Below are 22,914 nucleotides of genomic sequence, written 5' to 3'. Positions count from 1 at the left end.
TCTTATGAACGGAAACGGGTTTGTATAATATTTTAGGGAATAAAATTTGAAACGTAAAAAAAATATTCTCTACAAACTAACGCAAATAAATAAGTAGTTGAAGTAGTAGCTAAAAGGTTTGTTTATTTTTGAAAAATTTCATTATTTATTTTTTATAACGATCAATAGACATAAACGTGGGCATATATGTATGTAGTACAGCTTTAACCATATAGCCGTATAGTACAGCTTTAACCACAAATAATCTGGAAAAGAAACCCTCCTCTATTAGAGTTATAGCAGCAGCAAAAAACAACACCTATACAAATAAAATTCCCCACCAAAACCAAACAAAAAAGTTTGCTCCTCTAACTCTCTGTCTAATGCTCTTATTACCAATACATTAAAATAATCAATTTATTTATATGCCAACTCTCTGATTACAGTATTTTTTCTCTTTTCTTTTTTAGATTTTAATTTGTGAGATACTATTTCTTTATAGCTTTGCTAGTTCAGATCTTATCACTCATACTATGACATCGAAACACAAACATTGTTTGGTATTAGTTGTTTATACTCTCGTTTTTATCTAAGTATATGATAGTGTTAGTGTTTTTTCAATAGATATTTGTTTTAACAGTGTGATGGCTCAGTGAGAGGGACCGGCAGACAACAATGTTGTTGGCACTACTTCTACTATTTAGAAACTGAGGTAAATGACCGAAAGTCCGACAAACGATGACTAGGTTAAGGTGAAGGTCACATACTCAATGTGAATTTTTTTTGTGGGGAGCGAGAATTGAAAAAAATCTATATTGCAAAACTAGTGTAAATAGCTTTAAGTGTGAGAGATAAAATTTTATGTGTGTTTTATTTTCGTTGTTTCTCGTTATTAGATCGTGAGAGTGGTGAGTGTTTTTTTTTGAGCTCACTGAGTGTAGTGGATTTGTTAGATTATTTAAAGTAGTTTAAGGGGTACAAAATTTTTTTTATTTCACTGATTAAAGTTTAAAATTATGCTGGTTTTAGGAAAGATCTTGCTTTTCTAGTAAAGGGATTTCCACAAAACATTACAATTTTAGATAAAACAGATACCTGCAGTATATCTACCGGTTAAACGATAACCGGAGTTTGAGATATTGGCCCTTAAACTGTTTAGTTGAATCGAAGTGCCATTGTTTTACAGGACGCAGTTCTCTTTAGATGTTAAGTAGATTATAGCCGTTATATATCTGAGTCTAATAAAAAAGTCTAGACTCACACAAATAATCATATATGCGCGGCTAAACCGGGGGGAAAAAGGGAACAATTTTCATGCAAAATACCAATACAAATAAGGAAAAAAGGAAAGTGAAAAAAACAAAAGTCCCCGCCCAAACACTCGAACTGGATCCGCAGCTGAATCATTGTTATATATAGTGTAAATATCAAAGAATCTATTTCGGCTAAGGCTGGACAAAATGAGTAGCTGGTTACCAAACACATGTGACATGAACAATGATAACTAGTTCCGTTTCCTATATTTCTAAATTCGCAAGCACTAACATGTCTCTCGAAAACTCCATCTTTTGTGGATTTAATTATCTTCATTCGTTATTTCTTTGCTTGAAGGCATCGATCTTAAAGGCATCTGTTTCCAAACATGTTCTTTTGAGATAAACTTTCAGCGTTTTCTTTTCCTAAACATTGGCATCACTAAATTTTAATAGTGATATTTATAGAAATACTTATTATATTAGAACATTGTTTTTGCTTTATGTCTCTCTACAACTAAACTGAGATAAGTTTGTTTTCAATTAACAAGAAAAAAAAGGTTTATTATTAAAGCTCTTTCTCCCTCCGCCAAACTTTTCTAAATGGATCGAAAATATAAAAAAGAAACTTTCGAACTATCAGACTTTAAAGCAAAAAATTAAAAACAGAATGAAATTGAAAATAAAAAACTCTAAACTGATTGCTAAATTGTTCAAATGATCTTGCTATACAACAACAACGAATTCAAACTTTTATTCTCTTTGGTTTTGTTTGTTTATTTGCCGATCGTATATGAATAAAAAAAGTCTACGAATGTCTGGCTGAGTCTATTGTTTTTTTTTCACCATTTGGCAGACATTGTTATTTTGTAAGACCTTGAACTTGAAATTATATATAGAGAAACTTTTTTTTTATTTATTTTCAAATAGAATTTCATTGTTTGAAAAAACAAACACACAAATATACCTAGAAGTTTCGCTGCTACTCATTGAAAATATTTTATATGTCTATTAACACTATGAAGAGGAATTAAGAAATTTTTACTTAAATACTGGAATATATAGATATAAAATGTTGCTTATCTCTTTGTAATTTTTTATAGGAATACTCCTAGATAAATGATGATTATGTTAGTTAATCATCATTAACTTGTTTGGATTTTTTTTAAAAGCTTATCAGCCATAGGGCTAAACAAAGGTTTATTACTTAAAAAACAATTAAAAATCCTAATGAATTTATTATAATATTTATTAATTATTCCCATCTCTTTTATCTTTTTTAGGTAAGAAATACTTGCATTCTATATTAAAAGAAAACTAAATTCGTAAGTAAATATTTTTTCTTAAAAATCTTTATCAATCATATAACTCTATATAAACAGTAATTCAAATAAACTAATAACAACTCTATACAATAGTTTAAACCCCTAAAAGTATGTTATTACTACAACATTTTATTACAACTCACAAACACAAAAAAATCCTTTTCAAACTCTTATAACTAGACATCACAATAAAATTCTCTCTATAACCATAAAAATTCAAACTTTTGACAAAACACCTACAATCAAAATAAACTCTTTTTACTAGACGCATTATCCTTAGTCCAGACAATATGACAGACAAAACCCCCTACCACTCAAACTCCCACTTAAACTAAAAGTTAACTCTAGTACAAAAAATAAACTATGGGGACATAAAGCAGTCATGGAAAAAAACTAAAAAAAAACTAGAAACAAACAACAGCATGCTAAAGTCAAAAGGCCACGTGATGTCGGGGTCTAGTCTAAATAGAAACGGTTGAATTTCTACTATTACAAGAAAAAAATAGTCGCCAAAGGCTTGCTTGTCTGTGTCGTCACTGCTATGAATTGCAAAAAACTACTACAATTTTAGCATCATGATGATGATGTTACTTCTGATGACGTTAAACTGTAGACGTTAGAAAAACCTTGGCCATTAAAAAGCGTTTTAACTTTCATACATATTTGTATTTTCTAGTTACACATTCAGTAGAACATACATACATACATACGTTTACATGTTTCTGTATTTACCAAGGTGGGTGCATTCATGCTTGAATGTGTAAGTAGTTGTAGTAAAACTTTCACTTTCTACATTTCTACAACATACACTCTCCCACTTTTTTCACGTAGCGATGGATGTCGTTGCATTTCTGTTGAATGAACGAATGAATGAAATGGTTCGTTAGTTGGTCTAGTTGTGTATTACAAACTAAGCTACTTTGTTGTCTATGTATATGGGTAAGTGTGTGTGTAAATATGAGTACTTGATTGTAAAGTGCATTTGGTGAGCAGTATTTCTGTATATGTAAAATAAATGCGTAGGTGGTTTGGTAATTGCTTACACTGCAACATCGGTCGATCAAACATTTTTTCTTTATACTCTTACAATCTTAAAGTGCTAAATTCTTTGAGATGGACTCATTCTTTAGAAATTGAACCCAATTAGAACCAAATTGTTATTATTTTCTTATTGACTCCAAAACTACTTCCTGGTACTCAGATCAGAAATCTCTACTAGATCCAATATTTCATATAAAAATAAACTTGGCATAAATATGATCTAGAAAATAGGTATTTTCGAAAATATAAAAAAGATTTAAAGTGTAAGTTCCATACTCTAGACTATATATGTATTTTAATTTCCCAAAAACATTCACAATTGATCCACCATCTCTCAACTTTTTTTCACAACAACTATGATGTGTTGTACATTAGATTATTTACCAAGTTTGTGGCGTCTATTTCTGAACTCTTTTTGGTCTGGTCTAGTTTTGTTTGTTATTTTCTCTCAAAACCCACGACGACATCGTCATTCATATTACCATCATCATCATCATCATTAGCATTGCCAACATAAGCCACAGCAGCAACTACAGCAAACTTCATCATCGTCAGCACAATTTGAATAGAAAAATGCATGAATGAATGAATGGTACAACTGGAGAATGTAAAAAAAAATCACAAAAAAAACTAAACTACCAGCCAGTATTTAAACGTACATATGCACGTATAAATGCATATACATACATACATACACATCTACATATGTATGTAAAATGTCTGAAGGTTGGTTGTTTGGTTAGTTAGGTTAGGTTCTGTATGAATGTTGTAAACTAGAAAAAGATGGGGTGAGGGAGAGATAGAGGTGCATGATTACTACTGATGATGACGACAACATAACGACTAGACGACTACTCTAAAGTTCCCTAATGGTTGCACACACAAGTACATTTAATTGTTGGCAAATGTATTCATGTGCAACTTTACATTGGCTTAACTTAACACATGTATGTTTATGCAGAGAATATTAACAGTTGTGTGTAAATATTTTTGTTTTACATGTATGTATGTGATGCAGTCGTCAGATTATACTAGACGATATTACACATACGTACATGTGTACAAAATATCTATGAATAGTTGTGTTGATTTTTTTTTTTTTTTTTGCTGTAATTTGTTCATAGTTGTGTGTTAAGCTTTTTTTCTCTATTTTATTCATTGTTTTTATGTGTTTCTGTTGTAAAGAGACTTGTTGGCACTATTAGTTTTAGTTTAGAAGGTGGATAAAAGGAGCTTTGCAAGAGAGCCAGAGGAGGTCATTGGGGATTATATGTGTGTGTAGCATATGAATGTACGTATGTAAATCATAAAGTTTTTGTTTGTTGGTCGGCCTGTTAGTTGTTTGGTTGCTGACTTTGTTGCCGCTGCTGCTGCTGCTGCTGTTGTTGTTTGATGTCTAACTATTTTACATTTGCTGTTTGTTGGTGCTTTTATGACTTTTTCTGTCTAGAGGAACCCCATGAGCAACAAGTGTTTTGGAATTTTTCTATTACACTAATATAGTAGAGGAAAAAAAACAAAGAATGACTAAGTGTTTGTGTAAGTGTTGGTATGTGTGTGTTGTTTATATGTCTGGTTGGTTTGTTATGGTTTTTAAAGAGTGATTTCCTGACCTTGTTAATCATTTAACGCAGACTTGTAGATTTATACATATGTACATAGAAATTTATGTTTACAATTTTCTAGCAACATGTGCTTTTTGTTGTTGTTTTTTAATTAGCCTTATATTATAGGATAAATGTGCTTGGGCGTCTATTAACATACTTATGTAGGTAGATCTATTTCGACTTATAGTTTTTTCAACATGTGAATACCATCAAAGCAAAGAATTCTATGAAATAGAACTGAACTAGAGCTAAAATAGAACTGAACTAGAACTGAACTAGAACTGAACTAGAACTGAACTAGAACTGAACTAGAACTGAACTAGAACTGAACTAGAACTGAACTAGAACTGAACTAGAACTGAACTAGAACTGAACTAGAACTGAACTAGAACTGAACTAGAACTGAACTAGAACTGAACTAGAACTGAACTAGAACTGAACTAGAACTGAACTAGAACTGAACTAGAACTGAACTAGAACTGAACTAGAACTAGAACTAGAACTAGAACTGAACTAGAACTGAACTGAACTAGAACTGAACTAGAACTGAACTAAAACTGAACTAGAACTGAACAAAAACTGAACTAGAACTGAACTAGAAATGAACAAGAAATAAAATAGAACTGGGTCTCGAGTGCACTTCTTGAGATTTTTCAGTTTACTTTCTTTCACAATTACCACGTAATATTTGGCCTTCAAAATTAGTATTATCCTCAATTGTTGATTGCTCTTTTCAGTTAACCCAATACAGGTTTTCCATTCCTGTTATAGGTAATTTAAATTTATTTGATCTCCTTTTATATCGCCACTTTTTCTTTCTCCTTTTACTAGACTTTTTAACCCACATTTATTTTTATTGAAACTGATTTATTTGGTCACGAAAACTATGAGACACATTTTTTTTCGTTAAATTTAGTTTGCAAATTAAAAAATTCTTGGAATTAATAAAATGTGTTTTATTTTTTTAGTTTATTTATTATTGTATTTTGCTTTAGATATTCAATCTTTTTAATCTGTTTGTTTCATTTTATTGTTTTTCGTTCTTTATCCACTTTCGATTTTCAGTTTTTTTTATACATCTGTATTTTTGTTTAGTTGTTTGTTTTCTTATTCTGCACTCATAAAAAATTGCTATTATTAGTGTGTATTAGTATAGAGTAGTGTATATTTAAAATAAAAAAAAGAATGATGATGATTGTTCCTAGCAACTCATTTTCGTTTTATTGTTGCTAGAACAGAACGCATTTGCACATACAGATATGAAATATATTTGCACTCAAACAAACAAAACTACTACAAACATCATTAATATGTTCATCATTGCTTAAACATCATAATCATCATCATATGTAGAACTATAGTATAGTCATCATTATAAGTATACAAAACTAAACACATATAGCTAGTATGTTTATACATATGTATGTTTGTTGTGCACAAATATGTAAGTTTGATTGTATATCTGTTTTTTAATACACTCAACTACTACTACTTTGCACTCTTACTACTTATATATTATTGTTCCATTCCTAACTAAAATTTAACCTTGAAAATAGCGAAAATAAACAAAAACAACAAGAAGTATGAACAATATAAGCAAAAAAAAAAAAACAGATATAAAATAATATAATAATACATAATATAAAAAATAGAATTTTATGGAGAGCTCTCTTAGTGCTTAAAAAAAGAATCAAAAATCAAAAAAAAAAAAAAAAGATAAAATGCAAAATTAAAAAAAATGGAAATAAACATTTCAATATTTTATTTTGTGGGGAATCCATAAGGAATATTCCTATGTGTATAGAATTCCAGAAATGGGAATAGGGGATACAAATGGAAGCAGAAAACTTCATTGTATCTTATAGGTAGATTACTTTTTAAAATTCGGTCCATGATAAATCGTAATTTCTATATAAAAATCTACTGATTAGTTCATTGACAGTATACTGACTTATCTATTAACAATTTTGAAAAGTTTATGGACAAGTGAATTAATTGATAAGTTTAAGAACTAGTATACGGGTTGATCTAGTTTTTGAACTAGCCTGGATTGACTAAATTATTCACAAGTCCAAAAAATTTAAGTTCCATATAGGAGCAATTGTTTTTTATTGATATATTGACATGTTTTGACAGTTTTTTTTATGACAGTTGGAATTGTGTGGAATTGTTATTTTACTATTCTTTTGACTGATCTTCTTACAAGTTTTTGCACTAATATGTCTATTAGCGGATATATAAGATACTTGTCTATTGATAAGTCTATGGATTGGCTATTGAATAACATATCGACGAGACTACATATGTTGACAAGTTTTTTGACAATTGTCAATAAACATGGAAGTCTATAGATTCTATTCTATTAGTCTGTTGCCAAGTCTTATGATTGATATATTGACAAGATTTTGAACAAATCTTTAGAGGGAATTATTGACATTTGATAAGTTTGAAAAATGGTCTATTGACATGTGCATTACTAAGTCTATTATTTGATCTATTGACTAGATTATTCACAGGTTTATGGAATGGTAGATATATAGAAAGGAGGGTACATATTACATCCTTTTCAAAGAAACATAGAAAGTTTTAGATCGATATGTAGTTGTCATATACTCAAATCAATCAGAGCTAAACGTCAGAGATTTTAATAATATATCAAAAAATATATCAAAATATATTTGCCTTAAGTGCCTTTTAAATAGGCTTTACTGTAGTAATAAAATTTCCATTTCTGTACAGCAAACAATAAAATGATGAATGTTTTCTTGAGACAAACACGAAAATGTTTAAAGTTAAACATGTTTTCTTTTGTTTCTAATTAATAATATATAGAGCAGTTTTAAAGACATATCAAAAAAGTTTTGTTTAAATTAAAGATGATGACACATCGCAGCAAAAAAACCCAAAATTTTAAGAACAAATGCAACTCAAATTTCTAATATAAATACCTATAAGTAATAATACTTCGAAACTATAATAAAAAAATATTTTTTTTGGTTAGATTTACATTAAATCGCGAAATTAGAACTATGTTAAAAATGCATAATATTCCCAAATTTTTTTTTGTTTGAGTGTATTTTTATGATAATTTTTTATTAGTTTTTTTTTTTTGCATATTCCCAAAAAAACTTTTGAACCTAAAACTAACTTAACTCTCTTTTTTCTTAACTACAATACCTACTCTCTTCACTCATACTATTAGAAAGAAAAATGTGTATATCAACAATAACAACAACTATTGCTAATACTTATTTAAACAAATACAAAAACACAATTTATTTCGTTCAAAATTTCTATACCTACTATAAAAATAATAAATAAATAAAAAATTATTCCCCAAAAAATGAATTTTTTGCGCAAAAAAAAATAACTGAATACAGAATAGAGTGCGAGAATATTGTATGGAAAAAAAATGAAAAAAAATCTCACGGTTTCAGAATACGTCGTCGAGACTACAACAACTCACAATATATTAATGCAGAATACGACGACAAAAACTACAACAACCACATAATTTAAGACACACAGTGGAAATATGTGATAGAGTCTGCGTTGACGGATTTTGAATACCCTTTATGCTAAACAAAATATACATAATTGCTATTTAAATTATGTTTATCAAGAATCGGGGCCTTTCGACTTCTATTGCCTATAGCTTTGTCATTTATTAACCGATTTTACTGATTTTCGTTACGATCATAATTACAACCATGGCCTATCTATAATTAGGCACTACAATCATTTTTAATAGTCTTCAAAGAGTTGAGTCAACTTAAAATTATTAGAAAATATTGTGTTACTTTGCAAAGCTAAGAACAGTGGCTAGACATACTTAAAATAGTCAAACATTGTTGTCAGATCTTACAACGTTGACTTAAAAAGCATTTCAGCCAATATTGCTAGTCAAAAATTGTAAGTTGACACCGTTGGTACATATTTTTCTAACAACGTTGTAAGATCTAATAACTGCGCATACATAGATTTAAACGAAACATATCTTTCAATTACAAATGCATTGACAAGTTTATCATTACCTAGGGTAGGGTACACGAAACAACCAAAAAATTTTTTTGGGAAATAAATTCTAATACATAGAGTAGAAAATAAGCAACCAAAAAATCGAGTAGAAGAGGAGAACAAAAAAATGCAAAGAAATTCTCCTCTAAACCAGCACACTCCCTCAAACAAGAACAACAAACATAAAGAGCAGCAACAGCAGCAGCAAACTCCTGTTGGATGAATGGTGGTGATGACGACGACTACGACGGTGTTTATTGCGTTGTTGCTGTTGTTGTATTCAGTATGAAATACCTACTACATGTTGTTGCTGTAGTTGTATGCGGCGTTTTTTTTGGGCGCAGCAGTTTGCGCGGTTCAAGTGAATATTTTGGATAGTTTTTTTAGCAGTTGCTTAATGCGCTTTTTTAACGCTAGTCCAGGGTCAGTTGCGCATATTCCACCAACAATTTAAGTAACAAAAAATAAAATAGTACTACAACAAAATCCTTAATGTGTTAATTGAAAAAAAATATGGAAATAAAATTTATTAAAAAATAAATTTAAAGAAAAAAAACATAACGGTAAAGAATTTAAGACTAAAATTTTAAGCGCTCGGTCGGTCGGTCGGTCGTTCTTAAAAAATATGTCGGTTTAAAACGGTTAGAAAAAAAACAGCAAAACTTGGAAAAACTCAAGTTTAAGAAAAAAGTTTAAAATAATTATAAAAAAACTAAAGCAAAAATTTGAATTATTTAAAATTGAAGTTAAAAAAAAATAATTTAAAAAGTTAAAAAAAATCATTGAAACAAACAAATTTTATAAAATTTATTTAAGAATTTGAAAAAAATATAAACAAATTGCAGCAAACTGAATTATTAATAAATTTAAAAAAAAATAATAATAAATATAATAAAATTTAAAAAAAAAATTGTAGAACAAAAATTTTATAAAACTATTAATGTTAATTAAAAAGCTTTACAAAAAAATTAAAAAAACTATTTTATAAAAGAAGTTTTAAAAATTTTAAAAATATGAAAAGGCCAGCAAATGAGAATAATTCACTATAGATAAAAAAAATACTAAAAACCAATAATAAAAAAACTTAATAAACATTTTTAAAAATTTTCTTTTCACTTAAGAAAAATGTTGAATTTCCTTAAAACTTCAGAAAAAATTTCAAATTTTTTTAAAAAGTGCCTTTATTATTATAAACCCAACTCAAATTGCATACAAATTGCAAAAAAATAATTTAAAACAATATTAAATAAAATAAATAATAATAATAACCATTAAATAAATAATACTGCAATAACACAAAAAACAAAAGGTGAGATAGTGACAAACTTATAACCTTGAAATTGAAAAAAAAATTCACTTTCATAGTAAAAAAAAAAAAAAAACTAAACAAACGAACGAACGAACTAACAAAAAAGAACAGATTAGATTATTCACTCTCTTCCTGTCTCTCTTTCTCTAACTGGCTTATAACAACAAACTGCACTAATCATTAAATATAATCAAAACTAATATAAAAATTTTATATAAAAAAAGCCAAACTAACAGCTAAAAAGCTTCTTTTGCCCCTTTTCATAAAGCAAACCCAAAATAGCAACAATAAAAATAGTCTAAGTAAATAACAGTTTTTTTCTTTATAATAATTGCAAATATAACAAACATATAAAAAAACAACAACAAAAATGATGCATTCTTTCTAAAAAAATCAAAAAAAAAAAGACTCGAACAAAAATCCTACAAACAACTAACCATAGACAGAGAGAGCTTTCTGTTTAGTTTCTATGATCATTTTATGTTAAATGAGAGTGAAAGTTTTGTTAGTTTTTATATTTGAAGTAGTAGTTGTTGTCTACTTTGCTTCTTTGTTTTCTTAAAAAAAAATCACAACAAAACCCAGACAATATTTTTGGAATTAGAGAAGAGCATTTTATTTAATAGAGTTGTGTTTTTTTTCCAAAAACGTCTCAATTGTTTGCATTTAAAAAAATTTTATATTTTTTTAAATTTCGAAAAAAAATACATATAAAACCTTGACCATGAAACAAACAGGAATGATTCAATGGGTTTATTAACACCAATATGTAGGCATATTAATCGTATTATATTGTTGTGTTGTTTTATTTATTTTTATTAGAAATTTATTATACATTTTTTGTCTAAAATTAAAAACACAAATAAACAACAAACTTTTAGTTCAAATTGTTTATTTTAGAACATTTTTGTTAACCGTTAATACTGTATATAATTGTTGATGAACAAATTTTTTTTTTGAGATTTGTTTAAAAATGTAAAGTTTTTTTTTCAAATTTATTTAGTTTGAAAATGGCAAAGGGTTTCAAATTTGTCGTTTAGTAGACAGAACTACATTATAGTTATGATTTTGTCATAGAATTTTGGTCTTTAATATCAATCTATCAATATATTTTAAAAGTATTTTAACATTGAAAGAAGATGTTTCATAAATACAACGATTTTCTGCATTATAATTATGTTTTTGTTAAAGAATTTTGATTTGAATATGAATCGAAATCAATAAATTTTTGAATTATTTTTACAAAAAGAAGAAAAACTTTCATAAATACAATGATTTTCTACATTACAGTTACAATTTTGTTATAGAAACCTGATTTAAATATCAATTGCTATCGTTATATCTGAAAGATTCTTACAATGAAAGAACAAATAGATTTTGCTAATTTTTAATATAAATCGATTGATATTTTGAAGTATTTTTACAATAAAAGAAGAACTTTCATAAATGCCATGAAATTCTACATTATTGTTATGATTTTGTTATACAATCTTGTTTTTTAAATCAATCCATATTAATTTATTTAAAAAGTATTTTTACAAAGAAAAAAGTACTTTCATATAATGATTGTCTGCATTATAGTTAAAATTTGGTCTTAGAATCTTAACCTATGTAAAGCTTCATTGCAATTACGAAAACTGTATCGTTAATGTCAAAATAAAAGCTTAAAGTATATAAATAACTTGTCAGTTACTTTTCCAGTATCTAAATTATAGCTTCTTCCCTTTTGTTGATCAAATAAGGACAGTGGACATAACTAAATAGTTTTCTTTATAACTTTTTAGAATAAAAAAATGAAATTAAAAACCTTTCAAAGCTTGACTAATCTTTCCTTTAAATTTAATCTCTTCCCAAAAATTATTTTAAATAATTACAAAGCATTTTTAAGACTCTTATACTTGTTTATACTTCATTTCTTAAATTTACTATAAAATAAATTGTAATCATTCATTAACACAAACATTTTTCTATGACGCTAGCAAATAAAAACAAAAAATACTCTGATAACTGATTAGAAAAAAAAAATCATACATAAATAAACAATTATAAATTGCATATTAAACTCTAAACAATTCCTAAGCAATTATAAACAATTATTTAACTTAATCTTATCATAAATTTAACAAAATATTAACCTTTATTCTACGATTTTCTTCCTTTTTTTCTCATTGCAGTTTACGTTTAATTTAAAACCATAATAATTTAAAACTCTACGCAACAGAAACAACCAATCAACTAAACAGATTTTCACCAAAATCAACCCCCCCAGAAAAATATTGGAAATAAATACACGGATTTATTATATACATACATAAATAAAAATTTTTGTTGAACAAAAATTTTATTGCAAATTAAAGAAAAAAAAACTTTAATTAATTTAATTAAATATTAAAGGAAACTGAAACCAGAAATAAACAAAAAAGAAATATTGAATATTAAACTGTTGTTGTAATTAATACAAATATAATACATACACGCAGTCAAAATGGATGAAACTCAACATTTTTGTCTGCGCTGGAATAACTACCAAAGTAGCATAACATCAGCATTTGAGAATTTACGAGATGATGAAGATTTCGTCGATGTCACATTGGCTTGCGAGGGTCGTAGCATTAAGGCACATCGTGTGGTATTATCAGCGTGCAGTCCATATTTTAGAGATTTATTAAAGGTAAGTGAAAATACTTCATTATTTTTTATATATATATTTTTTTATGTTAATATATATTAATTTAAAATATGGGCAAAAATGGGGATCGGAGATAGGCAAAGAATTCTCTGTTCAGTTTTCTTAATATTTTTATGGTTATTAGGTAAAGAGCTTTCTCTCTCTCTATCCTTTTCATGTATATCAGCTCACACATGTATAAAAAACAAAATGTGACACTCGAAAACAGCAGAGATAGAAAGAAAGAAAGAGCTTATTACCCACTCTATTTTAAACATATTCTTACAATAATTATTCGGTCTAAAACTTTAGCAAATATCACTAAATGTTTCCCTTTAAATTTTTTGTGTTTTAATTAAAATATTTGTTAAATTTTATTAAAAATTGCGTGTTAAAGTTTATAGTTTTTGTATAGATATTTAGCTGAGGTTGATTATTTATTCTACAATGTAAATTTGTTTAAATAGTTTTCTTTTTAAATGCATTTGTTAATGTCATAAATAGCTCTTTCATTAGTTTGATTTTTTTTTTTTTTTTGGTTAAAATGCGACGTCAAACTTTTTCCTTCATAAGTTAAACAAGTCATATTTAACCAGCAACAAAAAAAAATAATAAAACGAAAAATAAACCGTAAACTAACATTATAATAACTCATAACTATTCTAAGTTTTTCCGGCAGTTCGAGGTGACTGTCTTCTACTAGCGATTGTTTAATCGAAAAAGCCATGTACATATCATGCACATGTCCTAATCAAAAGTCAACTAACCCTTACAGACTACTAATCAAATGGCGCTCAATTCCCTGCTAGCTTACTTGGAGACTCTATATTGATGATTACTGATTACTTGCTAGATTACTTGGTGACATTCAAGTGACAATTTACATTTGTATTTCAAATAACTTCAGTTTATTAAGTAGGTTACTATGTAGATTACTTGGGGACAATAAAGTGACAAACGATTTCAATAATTTAATAGACCGCTCTAAAATGAAGATTGTGTCTCTCTGCATAACAATGAATGTATAAATTCAAGTTAATTAAGCAGCTAAACATTTGGAAAATAGAAAATTAAAAAAATACCATGACTCCTGAAAAAACGACGGGTTAATTTATAAAGACAGGTATAGGATAACAGCCAACCATTCGTACAACACATTTGTATATAAAACTAAACAAGAAACTGCAATTTTTTGCTACAAAAAAAATCATATATTTCTCTTTATACTGCAGCTGTAAACATTATAAATTTAAAACTGAAAACTAAATGATATCCTTGCTAAGCGTTCAACACAACAATACCCGTTTCTATATCCTTTAACAGCCACTTTTTAGGCATTAGCAATATGCTAAAGAAAAGAAAAACTTATAAACAGAACCTTAACAAATCTAGCACGAAAACCGCCAAAATGTAAAAAAAACTGAATTGGCAAGTTAGTAAATAAATTAAAAAGTGTACAAAACACACAACTAACATTTAAAATATTTGTTTGTTTTTTTAAAGTTGTAAATAAAAACATTTGCCTTCATACTCTAAGAATAGGCGTATTCTTTATTTTTAAGAAAAAACTTCTAGCTGCAATTTATTTAGAAATTCCCTATGAAAAGGGGAAAAACAGTTTTGCAACTTTTCACAACTGCTGGCATAATGCAAACAACTCAACCCAAAAAAACAAGACATCTAAATATGGTTTCAGTTTTCAGCACGTGATATTTTATAATAATTTCTTTTTATGTGTGTTCTTTTTTTTGTATAAAATTTTTATTTTTATTAATTAGGTTGCTATTAAAAGCTAAAGCTAAATGCCATAGTTAGTATAACAAATGCTAAAACTTAAAAAAGTACCTGCAAGATTCAGGCAACCAACCAAACAACCTCCAAAACAAATATGAGTCTAAAATTTACAAACTGCGGCAGACATTTATGGTCTAATGTACGAAAACAACAACAATAATGGCACATTTTGGCGGTAGAAAAGACAACAATGCTTTACATTCCTTTTAGTTTTTGCAACAAAAGACAAAATCAGCCAAACAAACTATAACGATAAACTATTTTAGAAAAAACAACTTTGTTTTGTATTGCATAGTTTTAGGGGTTTTCTTAAGAATTGCCCCCTTTATTAAGTTTATTTCTTGCTGTTGTTCGTCGTTGGCTGTGTATAGTTTGTTTGTGGCATTAAAATGAGCAAATTTCGTTTTAGTTTTTAAAACCGCATCACTTTTCAAATACTTTGTTGTTGTTGTTTTTTTCCTGTTTTTTATAATTTTAATGCAATTATAATAGAAGTTTTTATTACAAATTTTTATTTAAAAAATAAGTTTTATTAATGTAATTTTTATGTCATGTGATAGTGGTTGTTAGACAATAGTAATAAATTTGCTTTATAATATATCAAGGAAATTATATCTTAAATATGAGTTTTTTAATAAAGGAAATCTTTAAAAGCTTAAAACTAATTTTCCTACGTGATATATTTGTTTGGTAAAGCTGACATATTCAAACAAAACATTTTTTAAATAAAAGCATTTTGCAAGCATTTTTCTTAATTAATATTTTTTAAATTTTTTTTTAACAAGATTTTTGGAAATTCTTTTTTTTTTAAAAAACTTCTTCTAAAACTCCTTAGCCTTTTTGAAAAAAAGATTCTATTAAAAACTTTTTCAGTAAAAAACAAGTAGGAAAGTATAGTCGGTAAGGTACGGGAGGTACGGCTGTATGGGTGCTAGGTGAATTAATGGACCGATTTCAATAGGCTTCGTCCCAGTGCAAAAAAAAGCTTGGTCCAAATTTCATAAAATTATGTTTAAAATTGCGGACGGACATGTCTTAATCGACTCAAAAAATGATTCTGAATCGTTCGGTGTACTTTAAAGTGCGTATTGGACCAATATTTTTGTGTGTTACAAACATCAGCAGGGTATAAAGGAAAATGGCTCATTGGGAAGCTTTTTGTAAAGATAGATCCTTCAAAGAAGTTTCTTGTGAAAAGGATTTACAATAATATTTTTGCAAAAATACTTTTTTTCAAAAAGCTTTTTTATTCTGACATTTTTCTCTAAAACTTTGTTTAAACATTATTTTCTAAAAAGTTTTTTTGAATAAGAGTTTTAGGAAAATACTTTTTTTTAAAAAGACTTATTCTAAAACTTTTCGACCAAAGTTTTTTCAAAAAGTTTTTATAGAATGCTTTTTATTTAAAAGACAATTAGAAATTAAATAGCATTATGTAAATTAAATAGCATTATGAGCTTTTCACAAAAAAAGTTTCTTGTGAAAAGCTCAAAAAATGATTTACAATAAAGTCTGAAAGTTTTCCAAAACTTATTTTTTATTTTTTTTCTAAAATGTTTTTTGAATAAGCTTTTTGGAAATGCTTTTTTATTCAAAAGTTATACAAAACACTTCGATGAAAGCTGTTTTTTAAAAAAAGTTTCTACAGAAAACTTTTAAATCCAAAAACTTGAGGAAATGGCTCATTGCGAAGCCCTTTTTCTTCAAAAAATGTTATTTTGTAAAGCTCAGAGAAGATTTTAGAACAAGTTCTTTTTAAAATTCTGAATAGCATTTTATTCACAACAAGTTTACGAAATGCTAATACATATGTACTCAGAGCTTTTTCGACTTAAAAGTTTTTTTACAAAAATATTTTACTTTTCTGTATTTAAAAGCAAAGTTGAAAGTTTTTAGCCAAATTTAAAAGAAAATTAAAAAAAAACAGGGAAAACTAATTTGCTAAGATATTCTTCATTATGTTACAATTTCTATTATGGCTAAAAATCCAAAGAAAAAACTTATTATATACTAAAATAAATACAATTAAAAGCAATTTGAATTGACTCCATTTAGCCAAAAAAACACAAAATTTGGCATTAAATCTCAAAAAAACTGCGTTGACAAGTTTACTTGCAACTAATTGAAAAAAACTAGTCGTTAACAAATTTGTAAAACTTCTTGCATCAAACAATAAAATGGGCCTACTTATGCAAAAATTAATGTATAGAAAAAACTACAAAGACAATAACAACTTCGAAGAAATAGCAAAAAATCTAAAAAAAAAATTGCTTAAAAAACATTATACTTAGTAATGTCACGACATTTTGCATACTTTGAAGTGCATAAAATATCGCGCAACAAAAAAAAACTTCTTGAAAAAAACTAGAAATACAAAATCCAACACAAAATGCAAAAAAAGAATACAACATTTAATTTGCTAAATAGCAAAAAACAACAAACAATAATAACAACAACATAACACACAATTGAACAAAAAAAAAACGAAATAAATTATTGAAAGACACACAGCAAAAAAAAAAAAACTTTAACAAATGCAACTAAACTGAATTCAACTACAGCAAAGACTTGAACAAAAAAATAAAAAACATGGTCAAGCAAAAAAGAAATAATAATAATAAAATATATAATTTAAATTACATTATCAAAACAACAACACCAAATAAAAAAAGAACAAATTTATAACAAAAAAAAGCAAATGCTTTGTAAAATGAAAGTAGCAGAAAAAAAGCTTCTCGCTACAAATTAAAATGGCACAAAACTTTGTTGGCACAATATGCAAAAAAAGAAAATTGTACAACTATTATTATAATAAAGTCTCTTTTCTGTAAATGTTTTCCTTTAATTTGTTGTTGCTGTAAGTGTTAGTATAAAATATATACTAGTCGTTGTTTTGTTCTGAATAGGCTTAAAAAATTTACAATAAATGAATTACAACAAACTGTAGTGAGGAACACATTAAGCAAACATACATTGTTCATTGTGAAGAATGACTGCTGGCTACAGCTAGCTGATGCTGTTTAGTCAAAGCATTTTGTTGAAATTTAAATAAGTTTTTAAAGTGCTCCGACTTTTAGCAAAACAATTAGTACTTATGAGACACTAATAAGTTTTATAAAGGTAACTCAGCTCTCTGCTGTTAGTTTTACAGTGAGTATTAGGAGATATTTACTAAATTGCACTACCTATTTAAAAAAGATCTACCCCGTATTCATAGATATATTAATCGATTATTTTAGGCTTATTACGCACATTTTCCATGCAAAATTCGTGCAATAAACCATCAATAACTTTTCTTAAGCAGTTCTAAATATGGGGGCAAATATTTTGGTTGTAGTTTTCCTTTTAAAGTTGTTGTTGTTGATCATCTTTAAACTTATGTACTTTTGTTATATTATAGGAACTGAAAGCTTAAGTTATGCTTATTGGATTTAGTGGATTAAGATAAGCTTGTTCAAATGTTGTTGTGATAGAAAATCGTTTACCAGAAACGATCATAGAAAACCAAAGAAATTTTAATACATTGTAGATCAACTTTCAAATGCGAATTCCTTTGAATGTATGCTTCTCCTTCAATTGCTTTAAACCTCTACCAACCAATTCAAACTAGTTCTAGGGGCAACGGACTATATGTCAATAGTAAGCTTACCACGTTTGTTATCATTTGACAACGGATGTTATTGAAAATTAATTATATTTATATTTTTGTATATTTCTTTTTCCATTTCCTTCAAACTTTGTGTTTAAAGTTTGTTATAAATCAAACTTTTTCAAATATTTTAAAATAATTTTAACAATTTTAAACTGATTCTTGCTAATGATTCAATTTTGTTTCCATCAAACAAAAAAGCTTTTGATTTGATTTTAAACTTTTTCAATCAAATTTTAAAAACTTCAAACTGCATTAAACTTTAAATAATTCTTCGTTAAAGCTTTTCTTAAAATCTTTTTCAATATAGTTTTAGAAATTTCAACATCCCCTCTCAAAGCTTTTGATTAAAACATTTAACAAACAAGTTTTAGAAACTTCAAACCTGCTTCAAACTTTATGGTTATTTTTAATATATTAATCATGATATGACCCTTCAAGTTTTTGTTCTAAGCTTATGCGATAAACTTTAGATTTCTTTTAAAGCTTTTAAAAGCTTTTGATATCCTAATTGCCCACAAACTTACTAGACAGCATGACATAAAATCTAATAGCTCAAGATTAAAGTTTACAATGATTACTTAAGTGTCTAAACAATCGCTAGAGTATGGTATTTTAAGGAAAATATTATATGTCAATTCACTTTTGCCAGTCACTGTTCAGCCCTTTTTCTTGCCATTTTATTAAGTGTTGAAAATCTAGAAAATACAAAACAAACATTTTCTGTTGTTTTAGATAGACTCTAAAGTCATTAATATTTAATTAACTGCAGATAGAAATATTATTTTAATTAGGGGTTTATCTGCAAACAGCAACAACTACAACAATATTTGCACAAAATAGCAAACCTGTTATTTAACATAAAATATACAAAAAAAGACAAACACTTAATAAAATGAGAGCAAAACTACTGAAAAAATAAAAAAACAAAAACTATCTACTGATAGTACCTAGTAAAAGTAGAGGAAACGATAACGGTCATCTTTCTTTTTTTAGTTTTTGGCAAATGAACCACTTGTAATGCTAATTGTCTCTTAAAAAGTTGAACGGTTAAAAAAAAGGTTGTAACTGTAAAACAACATAATGTTGCAGCTGTTAAGCTTTGTTGTTTAACTTTTTTTGTGTTATGGGAGTTGATAATTTGCTGTTGTTTTCATTTCTTATTGAAACAGTTAAAGCTTTTTATGCAGTTTTTTTTTTTTTTGTTTGTTGTAAAAAAGCAGCCTCTAGAAAGTGTAGTTGCATTTTAAGCAAAAATTTACAAAATAAATGCTTTAACAGAAATGAATAAAAAAAACAACTGAAATTAATACGAATAATACATACTTTTTGCCAATTGAAAAAATGGCGTTTCTCACAAAAATGAGCTCAATAAGAGGTGCCAGAGTTAAATGAATAATACATTGTATGTATAGGTATATAATATTAATGTAAGTACTTGTAAAATACATATTATGGCATGGACTGAATGACTGACAGACAGACATACAGACTGACTGGACTGAATGGTATGGCCCACTTTCTTGCTGCTTGTTAATTTCTGTTTAATAAGCTGGGTGTTGTTGTTGATATAATTGCTGCTGTCGTGGTGTTGCTTGCTAAATTGTGTTATACGGACAACGTTGCAGCAGCAGCAGTTACAAAAAAAACACACAATTACAAAGCCAATGCAGTAAATTAGCAGCTTCAATAAATACATTCATTATAATGTATTTAATAAACAAATAAAACTTACAGCAACAGAAACTGAAGAAAAAAACTTTTGCCATAACAGATCTATACATATGTATTCATGTATATAGCTCACCCTATATACTTAAGTTTGTAACAAAATAAATTTGTTTACAAAAAAAAATGCAATAATTTTGTTGCTGTTTATTTATATGAACAAAGCATATTTATTGCACACACATTTCTTTAAATGTACTTGATTTTTTTTCTTTTGTTATAAACTTTGTAACTGTGTGTTTTTGTTAATATGAATGAGACCTAAACAAGATTTTCGATCTGTTGACCTCAATTTGAACAGCAACCAAAAAAAAAGCACACACAGTAAAACAAATTTTACAAAAATAGCAACTAAAAGAAGCAAGAAAAAAACACTGCAACGAATTTGCTAAACTGCAGAAATATACATACATATTGCATATATTTTTTGTTAAATCATGATCATCCTGTGGCACAGAAATACATACGTTACCACACCACTACTCTCAAATAAACAAAACAATCACCATCATTGTTTTTAAATATCTCACCAACACTTGTGAGATATACATGTATCTTTACATTGGTGTAAAATTGTAATAATACCCTACTTGCATTTAACGACAATAAAGGCATTGAAAGAAGGGACAGACAGACAGCCAGACAAAATTGCCGCAAAAAATATCTCATGTTTTATCATCTGATGCATGACCTAATTTCTAGATGAACGATCACATGCAGTCTGCATGCATGTATGTATATAAAACTTTATACATATATTCACTTAAATGCGTAGAAAACTGGAATGCTGAAAAAGAAGTATGAGTATTATAAACTATATTTAGATACAGATACCAAACTATATGTACAAAAAAAACAGTGCATAACAAAATGAAATCATCACTTTTATAAATAAAAATATTTCTATTTTCCAGAATATTTAAAAACTAAGGGAAATATACCAAAATAAATTTTTTATAATTTTCCTTTCTTTTTTATCTCAATTTCAGAGTACACCTTGTAAACACCCAGTGATTTTATTGCAGGATGTAAATTTTCATGATTTACATTCATTGGTTGAGTTTATATATCATGGTGAGGTAAATGTCCATCAAAAATCCTTACAATCATTTCTTAAAACCGCTGAAGTTTTAAGAGTTTCCGGCCTCACACAACAACAAGCAGAAGAAACTAATAGTGTAAGTTAATTTCCAAAAAAAAAAAAAAAAAAAAAAAATAAACTTTAACAACTTAAAAGAAAAAAAAAAAACTTTATTTAAAATTTTCAATTCCTTTAATTCCATTAGCAATTACTTCAAATACAAAATCTCGCCAATAGTGGTATACGCACACCTATTAATACACACCACACCTCTATGCAGGATGAATCACCTATGTATCCGCGTAATATTGTAGGCTCACCACCGCCACCACCATTTCCACCCACCCAGTTACCGTTGTATAAACGTAACATTGCCATGATTAGACGTGAACAGCATAATACATCAACATCATCGGCTGAGGATCCCAATAATGTTTTAAAACGTATACGTAGCTCGGATAATGGTTTGCCACCCAGTAATACTAATAGTCCCGATATACCACATCCACGCAGTACTTCACCACAATTAACACCCACAGATTTTTCCACAATGAAACACAATAATAATAATTCACCACCACCAAAAGATGAGAAACGTAAGTGTCCTTAGAAATTTGTTTTGTTTTTCCTTAGAAAGATTTTTCATTGATCTTTTTTTCCTTATTGTTTAAATAGGTAATGGTTCCTCGCTTAGTGTTAGCGGCAATAATGGCAATGGCTCAAATACAAATACCAATGGCAATGGAATCTCTTCAAGTGAAAAATTAGGCAGTCTTACACCATCACCTTTGACACGCTCGGCGGACGATGTTAAATCGGAACCCATGGAATTAGTTTGCCCTATTAATAATGATAACGAACATAGCAATGATTCGACTGCTGAACATGAGGTACATCGTGCCCAGAGTGCTGATTGTGGTAAAGGTTCTTTGAGGTAAGTTTTTATATTACTTAGCTGCGATTAATGTGTAAACTTGACTTATGTTATTTTGTTATTCGTTACAGTTCGGGAAACGATGAAGAAATTGAAAATACTATGCCACCACATCCGGCCTCGGCTCCATTTCCATTTTCACCAGGTGAAAAGTTATTTCCATCGACCCCATTTCCACCGTTTTCAATGAGCAACATAGATCCAGCAGCATTTGCCAGTGAGTATAATGTTTTTTATCGCTATAGCTTTAGTTTAGGAAAACCTACTATATTGAAGAAAATTTGTGGTCATGATGATAAACTTCAGAAAAATATTTATAGAAAATGTTATTAGAAGTAGATACCATGATTGAACCCATTACTGTAGAAGTAAGGACCAATAGTTCTAGTAGCCTAAAAACCAATTATTCTTGATATAGAATATCAGACAAAAATATTTAGTTTCTGAACTTTAGTAAAACAATAGTTTAAGAAAAGGTTTACGACAGATGATACTACAGTTGAAATAAATACTGTAGTAGTAAGGACCA

General features: G+C 27.9%; 1 protein-coding gene across 5 annotated transcripts in view; it reads left to right on the top strand.

The window, feature by feature from the left end:
* LOC111685634 (broad-complex core protein) overlaps positions 1 to 22,914 on the top strand; it is a 68,946-nt gene that overhangs the window by 20,261 nt on the left and 25,771 nt on the right. For all 5 annotated transcript variants that reach the window (XM_046945822.1, XM_046945824.1, XM_046945820.1 and 2 more), the window contains exons 2-7: positions 2,516 to 2,557; positions 12,706 to 13,202; positions 21,360 to 21,548; positions 21,657 to 22,047; positions 22,127 to 22,385; positions 22,457 to 22,602. In XM_046945822.1, the coding sequence (XP_046801778.1) occupies positions 13,017 to 13,202; positions 21,360 to 21,548; positions 21,657 to 22,047; positions 22,127 to 22,385; positions 22,457 to 22,602 (1,171 nt within the window). In that variant the 5' untranslated portion in view covers positions 2,516 to 2,557; positions 12,706 to 13,016. The remainder of the gene's footprint in view (positions 1 to 2,515; positions 2,558 to 12,705; positions 13,203 to 21,359; positions 21,549 to 21,656; positions 22,048 to 22,126; positions 22,386 to 22,456; positions 22,603 to 22,914) is intronic.

The sequence above is a fragment of the Lucilia cuprina genome, chromosome 3 (genome assembly GCF_022045245.1).
Source record: "Lucilia cuprina isolate Lc7/37 chromosome 3, ASM2204524v1, whole genome shotgun sequence".
Lineage (NCBI taxonomy): Eukaryota > Metazoa > Arthropoda > Insecta > Diptera > Calliphoridae > Lucilia > Lucilia cuprina.
Note: the sequence above shows the minus strand (reverse complement) of the source record. Positions and strands in the feature narration are given on the sequence as shown.